At 51.9% G+C, this 12,101-nt stretch overlaps 1 protein-coding gene across 2 annotated transcripts in view; it reads left to right on the forward strand.

Moving 5' to 3' along the window:
• Positions 1–12,101, forward strand: part of LOC126537593 (uncharacterized) — a 464,401-nt gene that overhangs the window by 363,041 nt on the left and 89,259 nt on the right. For both annotated transcript variants that reach the window (XM_072287911.1, XM_072287912.1), the window contains exon 2: positions 10,163–10,216. In XM_072287911.1, coding sequence (XP_072144012.1) covers positions 10,163–10,216 — 54 coding nt within the window. The remainder of the gene's footprint in view (positions 1–10,162; positions 10,217–12,101) is intronic.

Below are 12,101 nucleotides of genomic sequence, written 5' to 3' on the forward strand. Positions count from 1 at the left end.
CCACTGTGTACGACGTACAATCAGATAGCCAGGTAAATTTTAAACGCATGCTCGCTCAGAATGATTTACAGATATTCAGAGGGACATTTCTTAAGAGTTGTGCAACGTATACCTTGAAGATGGCTTTCTGGAATCCGGCGGTCCTTCCTCAGGTGCCGAAGTGCAGGTCGTTGTCACGAGATTCCCCATAGTACAACAAAGGTGCGTGTTCTCCCGGTCGTTCCGAGGCGATATCCGAGAAAAAGAAAGCAAATCAGTGGTATCGTGTTCACCGCTTGCGAAGCAAGGGATTTCTGCATCTCATAGAACTTTTAAAGTCAACGCAAGGGCACGTTCTCCTGATAAAAAACGCTTCCAACAGAGGGCTCGGCGAAAAGAAAGAGAGGTTCTCGGCCTCTTATATACCGGACACGCTTCGTTGAAAGGACGTTAATCTCGCCGAATGTGAACCCGAGGTCGCGCATTAATTCGATTTGCATGAAGGGGTCGTCGAAGCGCGGGCTTGGACGCCATAAAGCCGCGGCTTTACGAGCTGCACGCGATGTGAGGAGCGAGGTTGGCTGCAGGGCGAGTCGTCGGTTTTTCGTAGTGTTTAATCGTTCGCAGAAGGCACGGAATGTAAAAGAGGTGCTCGCGATGAGTTGAAAAAATAAAATAAAAGAACGTCCGAGTCGCATACTTGCGTTCTTTGCGCTGGCTTATCGGATCCTCGGTATTTTAAGCCGGCCCCAGGATGCGTCGGCAGTTAAAAAGTAAGCTCGGCGGTTCTTCATGAAAGATAGACCAGCGATGCTGTTTATACAGGAATTATAGGTCTTTTCCGGATATCACTGACACAGAGTCGACAATATATATATATATATATATATTCTGCGTAAGGACGGGAAACGAGATCAACGGCATACAGTCAGAAATTTAGCTTTTTTTTTTTTTTTTTTAGTGTTGATCGCTTGTTTCTTTGTTCAATCGTTCTTTCGACGGTGTGCTATAGCTCGTTTCTTTCTCAGCCCCTGTTTGTTCCCCAGAAGTGAGCGGCAGGGGATCGCTCGAATATGAAAGCAGGCTCGTTTACTAATGCTGCGGCTGCGTTGGTCCTCTCTGAAAACCCGATTACTACTAAACTCCCCCAGATGCTTATATTGCTGACGGTGGTTATACAACAAAACCCGCGCGAACGACCACCAGGCGAACCAGAGCGCGAACGTTAACCCACGCGTCAGACCGTGAACGAGGCAAATAAACAGGTGGGGGGGGGGGGGGGGGAGGGTTGCAATGGCTTCTCCGAAACCAGTGGACACGCACCGACCAGCAGAAAGGATGCACGAGCGCGCACCCACGGACGTTAAATCCACCACCCAGCCACCCGCGAGGTCGGTCGGTCGGTCTCGCGTCACTGGCCAAGCCAAGCCGAAGCTCGAAAACTCCTCGGCCGATAGGAATCTGTTGGAGGATTAAAAGATCGAGAGCCGGCGACCGCGGCGGTCGCTGGCCGCATCGGCGGTACGCGATACGATCGCTCGCTGCTGCGAGCATGCGGGTGTGTGTGCGTGTGTGTGTGTGCGCGCGCATGTAAGCGGCGGCGAGAACACACTGTCGCGCTCCGTCGGGTCAGTGGTCGGTTGGTTTCGTGAGCCATCGGCCACATAGCGGAGGCGGCCGAGCGCGTCGCGGATTTGTGGACCCACCGTCCGCGCTTCTTTCGAGGCACACACACACACACACTTTGGGCCCGCGGCTGCTCTCCTCTTGTGGAGAGACCGCGCGAACTTTGCTGCCGGTGCTGCGTCGTCGTCGTAAAAACAGCCGAAACGACGCCCCTGTATGTACGACCCCCGTCCGCGCCGTAAAGAAGGCGGGGCGCTGTAAACATCTTCGGCAGGAGAAACACGTTGCCTCTGGTGCGTGTGTGTGTGTGTCTGGAAACGGCGTGTTGCCTTTACGGTGCGCGCTTTCTTGTCTGTGCGGACGTCGGCGCCACAAGGCCACGACTGTGGAGAATGCAGCCGGTGAACCGGCCGGCCGTTCGAGAGCCTTCGGCGTGCCGAAGGGATTTCGAACCGCGGACCTCCTTTTCTTTATTTGTCGGCGCGCCGAGCATGTTTATATGTACGTGCGGACGCCCGTCCCTCGAACTCTGTTCGCTTTCCGGACCGTTGGGAGAAAAAAAAAAAAAAAAGAAAAGGAAAAGAATTGCGAAAGGGACTTGTTTCGTTTTGTCCTCGGACCGTCGACGAGTGCTTTTTTGGGGTTGTCGGGTGTCGCTCGTTAATCCGCCGCTGACGGCAAACATGAAAGTGGCTTTCGTTCCACGTCAGTGCACTTCGGTGAAGAAATCTTCGGAGACGACCGACACATGCGGTCTCATCCTGTGGGGATTTGGGAGATATCGCCACGCACGTAGAATCAACAGGCCCTCTGTTCTCGAGCGAAAATGGACTGGAAGACAGAAAAAAAAGAAGGAGAGAGAGTATATAGCTGCGCGCTTAAGCTAAAACTCGCAGACTCTTTGAGTGCGCCCCGAATTAATGCAGTAGACACGGTGCTTTACGATGTTTTGGGTGCGTGCATGGCTCGTTACGAACACCGGGCTGTCGAAATTAATCCCGAGCCTTGCACTATACGATGTCTCTCGTAGCCCGCGAGACTACTTCGGGACGTTGGGCACCCGTAAGTTAACTTCAATTTCGAACGAATGGCTCGAATAGGTATGAGTTTACCAACAGACGAATGTATCTGCAGGCACGACACTCGAACGCGTACAGTCTTCATCCACAAAAAGCACCGATTCCTCCTGAACACCGTCTCCGACGTTCCGTGGAGTAATAACTGGGTTTCCTTTGACCTGCCGCTGCTAGCTAGCTGCCAACGATCCTCAAAGTTGGCGAGCCCGCCATCGCACTCCCGCCTGATGCGCCTCCTGGAGATATCGCGACCCTTCGCCGTCCATCAGAGAAACCGATGGCCCATCTTTTACGACTGCCCCCCCCCCCCCCCCATTCCCCTCATCCTCTCATTGCGAGAGGAGCCACTGCCGATGTGTTTCACCTCCGCCGTGGCCGACGGCTTGACCAGTAGGTGTACAGACGAACGAACCGAAAAAAAGGTCGTTTGGTCCGAGCGGCCCGGCCCGACCGCAAATCAACGCGGCCGCCGGCAGCTATATGTGGCTGACCGCCGAACCTGCGTAGGATCGGCAGGACGCATGTCCGTCTGTGCGCATAGATATATATACATAAGCTTCATCTGTTCCTCGTCCTCTCCTTGCAGTCCGCCTCGGCTTCAATCAGCGGACTACGCTGTTAGCGCGGCTTCGGGCGCCACCATATTTCCCTCTCGCTTCCTCTCGCCGAAGTATAGCGTGCAGTCGTGGGTTGTTCCCGAAAGGGAATTATTAAACCAGCGTTTTATGAGGCGGACAGAAGAGCTCCGCATCCTTGTATGGCGCTGATTTACGTCGTGCCGAACACCTATAGAACCGCTCTCGCCGTCGTCCACCCCGCCCAGGCTTCTTGCGATTGTGCACATAGGCGTCGGTATACTGTACAGACCAAAGGGGCGAGTAGGAGAGAGAGAGAGAAAACCGCGAGCTAGCTTCCCCTGGAGTCGTGTACAAGTTATTATGCAGCTCATTTTCGGCACGCAGTACGAGTCGATGCGCGATATCACCAGGGATGGTCGGCTTTCCGATTGCACGGCGCCTGATTAAGGAGAGAACTTATCGTTGCTCGAATCGCCGATAACTTTCGATCACGACCCGTGCCGGTGTGTAGCAATCGACGTCGCATGCACGCAGCGACGTATAATGCTAACAAAGATGTTGAAATAGGAGAGGGGGTGAGCGACGTTTGGATCTTTGGACTGGGCATCCGGATGTTTAAATTCTGCTGGAGCGATAGAAAAAAAAAGGATATCTCAGGCTATTGTGTCGCAGGGAGCAAGCTTTAGAGAATCAGGGTCGTTGGATTGACGCGGTCACCACGAGCATGCGCTGGCTGCTTCCTAGGAATTTTGTTTATCCCTGTCGTTTCTTTTACTGGGTTAATTGTTCTGTGAAGTTTCGAATTATCTGTCAGCTTGTGTCACAGCTGCTAATCGTGTCCCTTTCTTTCACTATGCTATACTGATCGTGCCACGTTTAGGCGAATTCAACCTCGCACTCGCCGTCTGCTCTTACCCCCATATCTGACGGTCATATTCCGGAACGAAAGAAAAGACACACGCACACACACGGCTGCAAATCCAACGCACATGTTGGAATTTATGTGAAGCGAAGCTTTCTTTATCGGCGTGCCTATTTTGTGACATAAAGACCCGTTTGACGGTCGTTCAACGCGTTTTTTTTTTTTTTTTCAAGTTTAGGCTTAAAAATGTAGTTATGTGTATAGGATCGGTTCGAGGAATTTTTAAGTCATATTGAAAAAGGTCAAAGTTTCGTACGGTATGCATGCGGGCAAACCTACACTTTATACACTGAACCACCCTAGTCGCGCTTTTGCTCTGAACACGTCCATTTAAGTACTGCTGCAAAGTGAATAATAATAATAATAATAATAAAAAAGGCATCTCTCCCCTATCGTGGTCTCATTCTCATTAAGATTCCACAAAGCGAATATCTGGGCAGCCACTTCGTCGGTCTCGGTGATGTGAATTTGTGCCGAAACCTGCGACACCATGACGCCATGGTTGCGCAGGTCATCTTCCTTTTGTGGAGACCGAGGGAGAATGAACATGTCGAAGATGATAGGATAACAACGATAAGTCCTCGGTACTTATAGTATAGTTACACGATTTTCGAGGACTGTCTCGCGTATACGCTTAGTAAACTTCCGTTTTTTCTGTTGTCTGTGTTTGTGTTTCCTCTCGTCGTTGCCCAGTCGGGCTATACATGCACACCTGCGCGCTTTCATTTCTTATATGGAGGGTAAACGTGCTCGTTCGCACCACTGTGCATTCGCAGTCGCCGGGTGACTGTATACATGGGGAGGACATAAAAAAAGGGGCCTCGACGCTCGTGCTGGCGGACCTGCGCAACATGCAGGCTGCCCATTAAGCCTCAGTGTATGCGCGGCGGAGCACGTATACCGACCGTAAAAAAGGTTAAAAGACGAGCGTGCGTTCGTACTGCAGTTGGGATCGCGGGACCGCGGATTGCTCCACTGTGCGAGCCGTATACAACAGCCAACCAACCACTCGGGATGCGTCGGACGGGTGTGCATTATGCGATAAGCCTTGCCGTCCTTTACCTCTTCCAGCCTGCATTTTCTCTTTCTTTCTTTCTTTCTTTCTTTCTTTCTTTCTAGCCCTTTACTGCTGTAATAATGAAAATTAGGTCACGCAGTTCTAATGTGGGCGCGTACGTGTGCTCTCGGAGCGAATTCTCCGCGAAACACGGGGTTTGCGTATGCTACGTCGCGTCGTTTGTTCGGAAGCACTTAGTGTGTTGATACCAAATGGCTATACGAACGACTCCTTTGCTTTGTTTTTTGATATTTTCTTTCTTTCTTTCTTTCTTTCTTTCTTTCTTTCTTTCTTTCTTTCTTCTCTCGTTATCGTCGCGCTGCAGAGGTTATTTCTGTCGTGGTCAAAGGGTGAACACCGAGCGTGGTGCGCGCACAACCAACAGCCTCTCAATACTCTAGGGAGTGTTATCAACGGGGTAGGGGGTGACACAACATTGCTACGCCGGTGCGCGGTGAACAATGCATGCACGTGCGTGATCCGCGATATGCAAGCTCGTCGGCGCGTGTAATTCGAACCTTATCTAACGCGCCTGTATGCGATGTACGCGCCGGTATAGAGTCAATGTTTCCTGCATGCGGTGCCCGCAGAATCCTCGTCGATCGAGTTATCGGGCAGCATTGCGTCGAGAGGGGAAATGGAGATCTATAAGCTTCTTTTTACAGTGTAACACTGCGTGCTTTCAAACTATATACGCCTCTCTGTATCTTGTACAGAGATGCAGCATTCTCTGTTCTTATGGTGTGTACTTCTTGGCGCCGAAACTGAAGAACGGAAGGACTATAGGTGTGATGGGTAAATTGTAAGGCTCCACTTCCCCAGGTGTCCCTCACAGCTTATGGGGGCTTCCAGTTCCGTGGATAACCTTTACCTATAGTCGCTCTGTTTTACATATGTAAAGGTTATCTCTTCCCTAGTCTTATCATATCTGCTATACTTTCTCCCTGTTCTTTTACTCCTTTTACGATCCACGTACTGAGTTTTAACCATCGGGTAGCTGAACGCTCTCAGCGCCAGAGTTTCACCTAGCGATTACAGTAGCAAGCTCTATGGCTGCTGGCATCCACCCCACCGAACGCTGTCCACGGAAGCGCGAGCCCCTCGCTCTCTCAAAGCGCAACCGTATATCGGATGGTGCCGACCTCCTAAAACGCAGTCCCTCGCGGCGGAGGTCAACTTGACATCGTGTTCCCGCTAACGAGCCCGACCGACCGCGCAATGTTTGCGTGTCTGCTTCTAAGGAACATGGCACCGCAACTCCCGGAGTCCTTGGGACGGGAACAGGCGTGTAATGGGACACGATAATACCGCAAGGACTCAAGGCGCTGCGCGTGTATGTGGAGCCCGTTGTGTTATCTGCGGTAAATGCCGGGTGCCCCTGTGTGGGCTAACTCGAAGAGACAATGGCCGCTCTTGTTCCTCACGCTGCGTGCAACGGGGAGGACAGTCCTTCATCGCCGTCCGAGCGTGTATACAGTTACGTTCTTTCCTTTTCTTTTTTTTCTTGGGGGGGGGGGGGGGGTCTTCTTTTTCCACCTTCTTTGTAACATGAACTCGGCGTGCTTGTGAGTTTTGTCGGGATATCGTATTTCTTTGACGTTATATCGTGTTCCACTTGGCGTGTACGTGGGTCGAGTCGCTGCAGGGCGAAATAAAATAATAATAATAAACACGCTTGTGTATACTTAGATTTGGGTGCGCGTTAAAGAACCCCAGGTGATCAGAATTACTCCCAATTGCACTGTACGGCGTGCCTCATAATCGCATCGTGGTTTTGGCACGTGATGCCCCACGGCTTTGATTAATTCATTTCATTTAGTTGGTGAGAGCTTACTCGTGACGTCTTCGCTTTGCAAGTACCATGACGTTCGCGCTAAGGATGTTGGTTGTACCGTTGGTTCTTCGTGTCGAAGCTTTTTGCCGGTGACGAACGGCGATGTTGTGAACCGCATATATATAGGGTTGATGCGACAAGTCCTCGCGGTTGTTGTTCTTGCGTTCCGAACGAAGTGTTCGCGCATTCACTGACGGGCGTGATTTGTATATAGCTGCACCCGGCTCACTATACTTCGCCTGTGTGCTCACGCCGTAACTCTTGAAACATGCCATATTTCTACTGTCAGTTCTGCCTCGGAGAAATCCGCGCCGACTGCATCCCATCTTCGCCACCCGAGGAACAGCATTGCGAGTCTTATATGGTTATAAATATTAGACGGCAACTGCCCACGCACCAAGGCGAGCCCACCAAAAATATGAAAGGAAGCGACGCAAAAGGAAATGAAAAATACAAAGCGATAAGCTATTGCCGGGCCTTTCTGCGTCGCGCTTATGCTCGATTCGGGACGTTGCACACCGCAGAGAAAGGCCATTCCGCCGCCCGCCCGTCGCGCACATATAACGCCGCGCGCAACGCCCAAAAGAAAGAAAGGGAGGGCATAGGCGTCATTTATTTGGGCGTGATCGCCCGTTGTGTAAAACTTTAGAGCGTCTCTATCTCCGCCTCGGCGCAGCAGCAGGCAGGCCGTTTGCGACCCGTCGGCTTTTGCTCCTCCAAAGAGCACCGCGAGCGACCTCGCCATCTGTGCGCCTTCAGACAAGGAGCAGCAACAGGTTGGCACTGTATATACACACACGCACCAGCGGACAGATCGCGTGGGCCTCGACCGCTCCGTCTTCTTCCCCGTGTGTTCCCACGAACTCCGCCTCCCCCGTCCGTTGTTCTCGGTTTCTTTATTTCTCGCGCTCATCTCGGAGGCTTCGGGAGTTGCCCTCGCCGCAGCCGTAACGATTTTGCGCGCACAAAAGCGCGCGACCCGGGTGCGCGACCGTCGCGCGCGGGCGTATCCTCGAACGCGCTGCGCTAAAGCGGGGCGTCGGCTCGGTTCGCGCTTCGCGAAGTCGCTTCGGTCGGCGGCGTCGCCCGCGCGCCAGATGGACGCGCGTTGGCGTCGTAGCATCGTCGCCGGTGGCATCTCCACGTCGGCTGGCGTTTTGCGGTGGTCTGGGGGTCGGTTGGCGGGACCCCCCCTCCGCCAGCCGGTTTTCCCTTCTTTTCAAACCGAGCGCGATCATGAAAGTGCGTCAGCGTCATTATATACACAACGCGACCTACCACCGCGGCTTTTCTTCTCGACTTCGAAATAAGAAAGAAAATGTATAGCGGTGGAGGAACGAGGAGCGGGCGAGAGACGTGCACAAAGACGGGGTCATCTTCGCCGCGGACGGAATATGTTGCGGAGAGAGAGGGAGAGGACAGGACGATTACCTGTCTCCTCGAGAGTGCGGCAGGAAACGCGCAAAGCTGAAAGAAAGAGCGCGAGAGGAAGGAAGGAATGAGAGGAGGACGAGGCGGGCGGGCGGGCGGGCGTCCGCGTGTCGGCGGCGATGGCTGTTGTGGCACAGGCAGAGACGCGTGTATGCGCCTGTATGTAGTACGTTCACTTATATACGCTGCGTGCGTGCGTGTGTGTGTGCGCGCGCGCGCGTTTTCTATGCACACGCCGCGCTGAACGGGCAGGCCGCACAGCGAACACTTTTCGGTACCTCCGCCCTTGCGGCCCGTCGTATAACGACTCCTTCTCGCCGTTCCATTTCTTTCTCTTCTGCACTGAGAAAAAAATAAATAAAGAAAGAACCGCTCGTGATGGAAGCCCCCGCCCATGCAGCCGCTCGAACCAACCAGCCGCCTATGCAACTTCGCATCCTCTTGTTCGCGTTGCCAGTGCGCGAGCCAGCGACCGCAGCGGGACTTGCAGCGCAAGTCTTCGTGCATCTCTACCGAGAGTCTCTCGGTGGTCTTCCTCCCCGGAGATGATGATGACGAGAGAGAAAAAGAGAAGAGAAAGAAGATATGGAATAAACGAAGGCAGACTGAGAGAAAAAAGAATAAGACGGCGGATGACGACGGGTCGCAGATGACAAGTCTCGCTTCGGGGCGGGCGCGGGATGATTCACTGTGTCCGAGCGAATGAGGCGGGCGGGCGGATTCGCACCGACCGAGGCGCGGAGATTGAAACACACCCGGGCTGGAACTGCGGCGAATGAAGCGCGGGCCGGCCCCATTGTGGCACGTCGTCTCTTTCGCTCCGCTGGAAGAATCGACTCTTGTTTCCCTCGCCGGCTTCGTCGTGTGATTGCGCGCGCGTCGACTTAGAGATCCGAGATGACGTATCGCGAATTTCGGAGGACATCGGTATGCCGGTGATTATAGGGGGTGGTTGGTGCTGCTGCAGCTTAGACTCGCTAACTGCGAATCAGGGGCCGAAATCACCGAGCTTTTCATTTGTAAGTGATGGTCGGCCTCATACATGACAATGTATCCACTTTCCGGCGTCAGGATCGGCTGGTATTTATTTGCGCTTACGAACAATTCTGGCGTAAGAGATTTCTTCTGTGAATATAGAGCAAAACAATGACGAACACAAAGTACGGAACAAGAAGCATTACGTTCAACTGCCGCTGCTTTCGGAAGAGCAATAATCCGAACGAAAGTACAGCGAAATGTAATTTTCATTCGTGATTGAACGGAACGAACGTTTTCACATCACGTTCCAAATGTGTTGCGACGAAGATGAAATCTTTAGTTTTGTGTCCGCTACCGCAATCGACAGTGCACGGCACATACCTTTTATTTTGGAAATCTCAACAGTCTCTCTGGTTTTCTTGGCGCGCTTATCCTTTGATTTTATGATTACCGCTACCTGTTCAGAAACAGACTTACGATAGCAGATCTTGAAATGGATGCCATAGTTTCTGGAGACATGCTGTTGCTCTCCGATAGTAACGTACTATATTTTTCTTGAGTTCACGGAGTCGAGTTTTCTTCGAAATGCGTCATTGTCGTTCTGCCTAAGTGCACTTCTAGTATTTTCGCCGAAAGTCCGCCTTCGTCTAATAAGTGTCGTTCGTTCTTGCCTCTTTTCAGCAGCAAGACAAGCAGCGGACATCGTGCCAACAGATACCCCTCCTAAAAGTCAGGGTGAGTGCGCGTTGTCTTTTATGCTGAGGTCGGTGACAACCTAAGAATTCAGTACATACAGCGCTGTCCGACACAATCAGAATTTTCGTATAGATGTGCCAGTCAATTACTTTCCCTCATTTTCATTACGTAATTGTGAAGGTCCGCCTGCAGCATAGAGGTCAAAAAGGAGCGGAAATGTAGTTCCCGACTCCAGTTGAGCAAGTATGGTGGCCGGTCGAGATGAACGGCGTTGGCTTGGCTCCGGAACTACATTTTGTATAACACGAACGCACGGAAGGCAGATGCAGTGGAGACTTGCCGTGAATCGACAGATGCAGTGAATTCTTCGGTTGGTCACCGAGTGTAACGGCAGTGCGTGATCGTCAGGTCGAGGCCTCCGAGATTGCACGGTCGCACCTTTCGCCGTTGCAATCTCGGAGGCTACGGTCAGGCTACTACGCGTCGTGGTACTACGAGGAACGACTGTTTCAAATAATCCTCCTGAAGTATGTTCTCCGACTTCCTTTTCTTTTTCTCTCTATCTGTCTATAAATATCTATCTGCTGTATAGGAGCTACAGAAGGCCGTCATCGATCGAAATAAATAAATAAATAAAGAGAGAGAAGGGGGAGGCGAGACAGTCGGCTTGCATCATTCGATGCCTCAATGCGATCGAACTACAGAGGAGAAAACGGTTGGGTGCGAATTATTTGACACGCGAGACGGCCGGAGAATGGAGCTCGCTCCATAAAAGCGCGTCGTGAATATACACACAGAAAGGACGAAATTTAAGAGCGAAATAGAGACAAGAGAAAGCACATCCCTTGTATAAAGGAAGTAAGAAAAGAAAACCCCGGACACCTGTATAGAAAGCGATGCGCAAACCTGTGTAGCACTTTCCTTCTCGTAAGCATATGGCGCTGTTTTCGCGTTCTTCGAGCTCGGAAGAGGAGGAAGCGTGTTCCTCGAGAGATGAGCGTCGACCCTGAATCGTGCCTTATTGCGTGTATAGCACATCCCTCTTCGCTATAGTTGTGTCGCCTGCAGAGCGGAGGAGCTCATGCTCAGGTACTTTAACGCGACGCCGTCGCAATGGGCGCTGTTTCTTTATTTTTCTTTTTCGGCAATGGCCCGTTTCCACCCACGTATCTATACAGCTCATGCGCACGTGCATCAGCGGGAAAGTATAACCGGTGTGTTGTACATTTTCGTTCCCTTTATAGGAGATCTGTCTTTCTTCACCCGTGCATATCTGAACTTTAACGTCAGTACTCTAACGTTCAGGGCATGCTGCAGGTATTTCTTTCTGTTTCCCCGAGACATCTTTTTTTTTTTCCTTTGTGGCACGAATTGTTTTATTACGGTTATTTCCGCTCCTCTCTGCCGACGGGCGTTCTTTCCAGAAAATGTCTCCCGTGCAGGGTATACGTTCTTCTGAACCAAGAAAGGGAGCCACCGTATACGTGGTCACCATATAAACGAGCGCTTAACCGCCAACGTTACGACGTCGCCATTGTGTGTAGCTATCTCCATAGCAGAAGGCGTTGTGTCGACATTGTAGTCCCTTAGACCCTCGCTCGATCCCTTGATGGTTATGGTTATGCGGCGCGACTGTGCTTGAAACGGATGCAGCGCAGTTTGTATTTTCAGAAAACGCGAGCTGCGCGCTTGTTCGCAACGAAGCGCCAGAGCCATATGCACGTGTGTTGCGTGCGTAGGCCGCGGACACGGGCAACGATATATTGCTCTCTTAGTTTTGTTAATAATTTCTTTTATTTTGTCGTTGCCTCCTCGTCGGCGCTGACGACGTCTTAGCCGCTCAGCCATGGCGATAACACGCTGGTACCCGCAGTACAGACCTAGCGTTGAGCGCGTTTCGGAACACCGTGCAGTTCGAGGTTGT

The sequence above is a fragment of the Dermacentor andersoni genome, chromosome 4 (assembly GCF_023375885.2).
Source record: "Dermacentor andersoni chromosome 4, qqDerAnde1_hic_scaffold, whole genome shotgun sequence".
NCBI lineage: Eukaryota > Metazoa > Arthropoda > Arachnida > Ixodida > Ixodidae > Dermacentor > Dermacentor andersoni.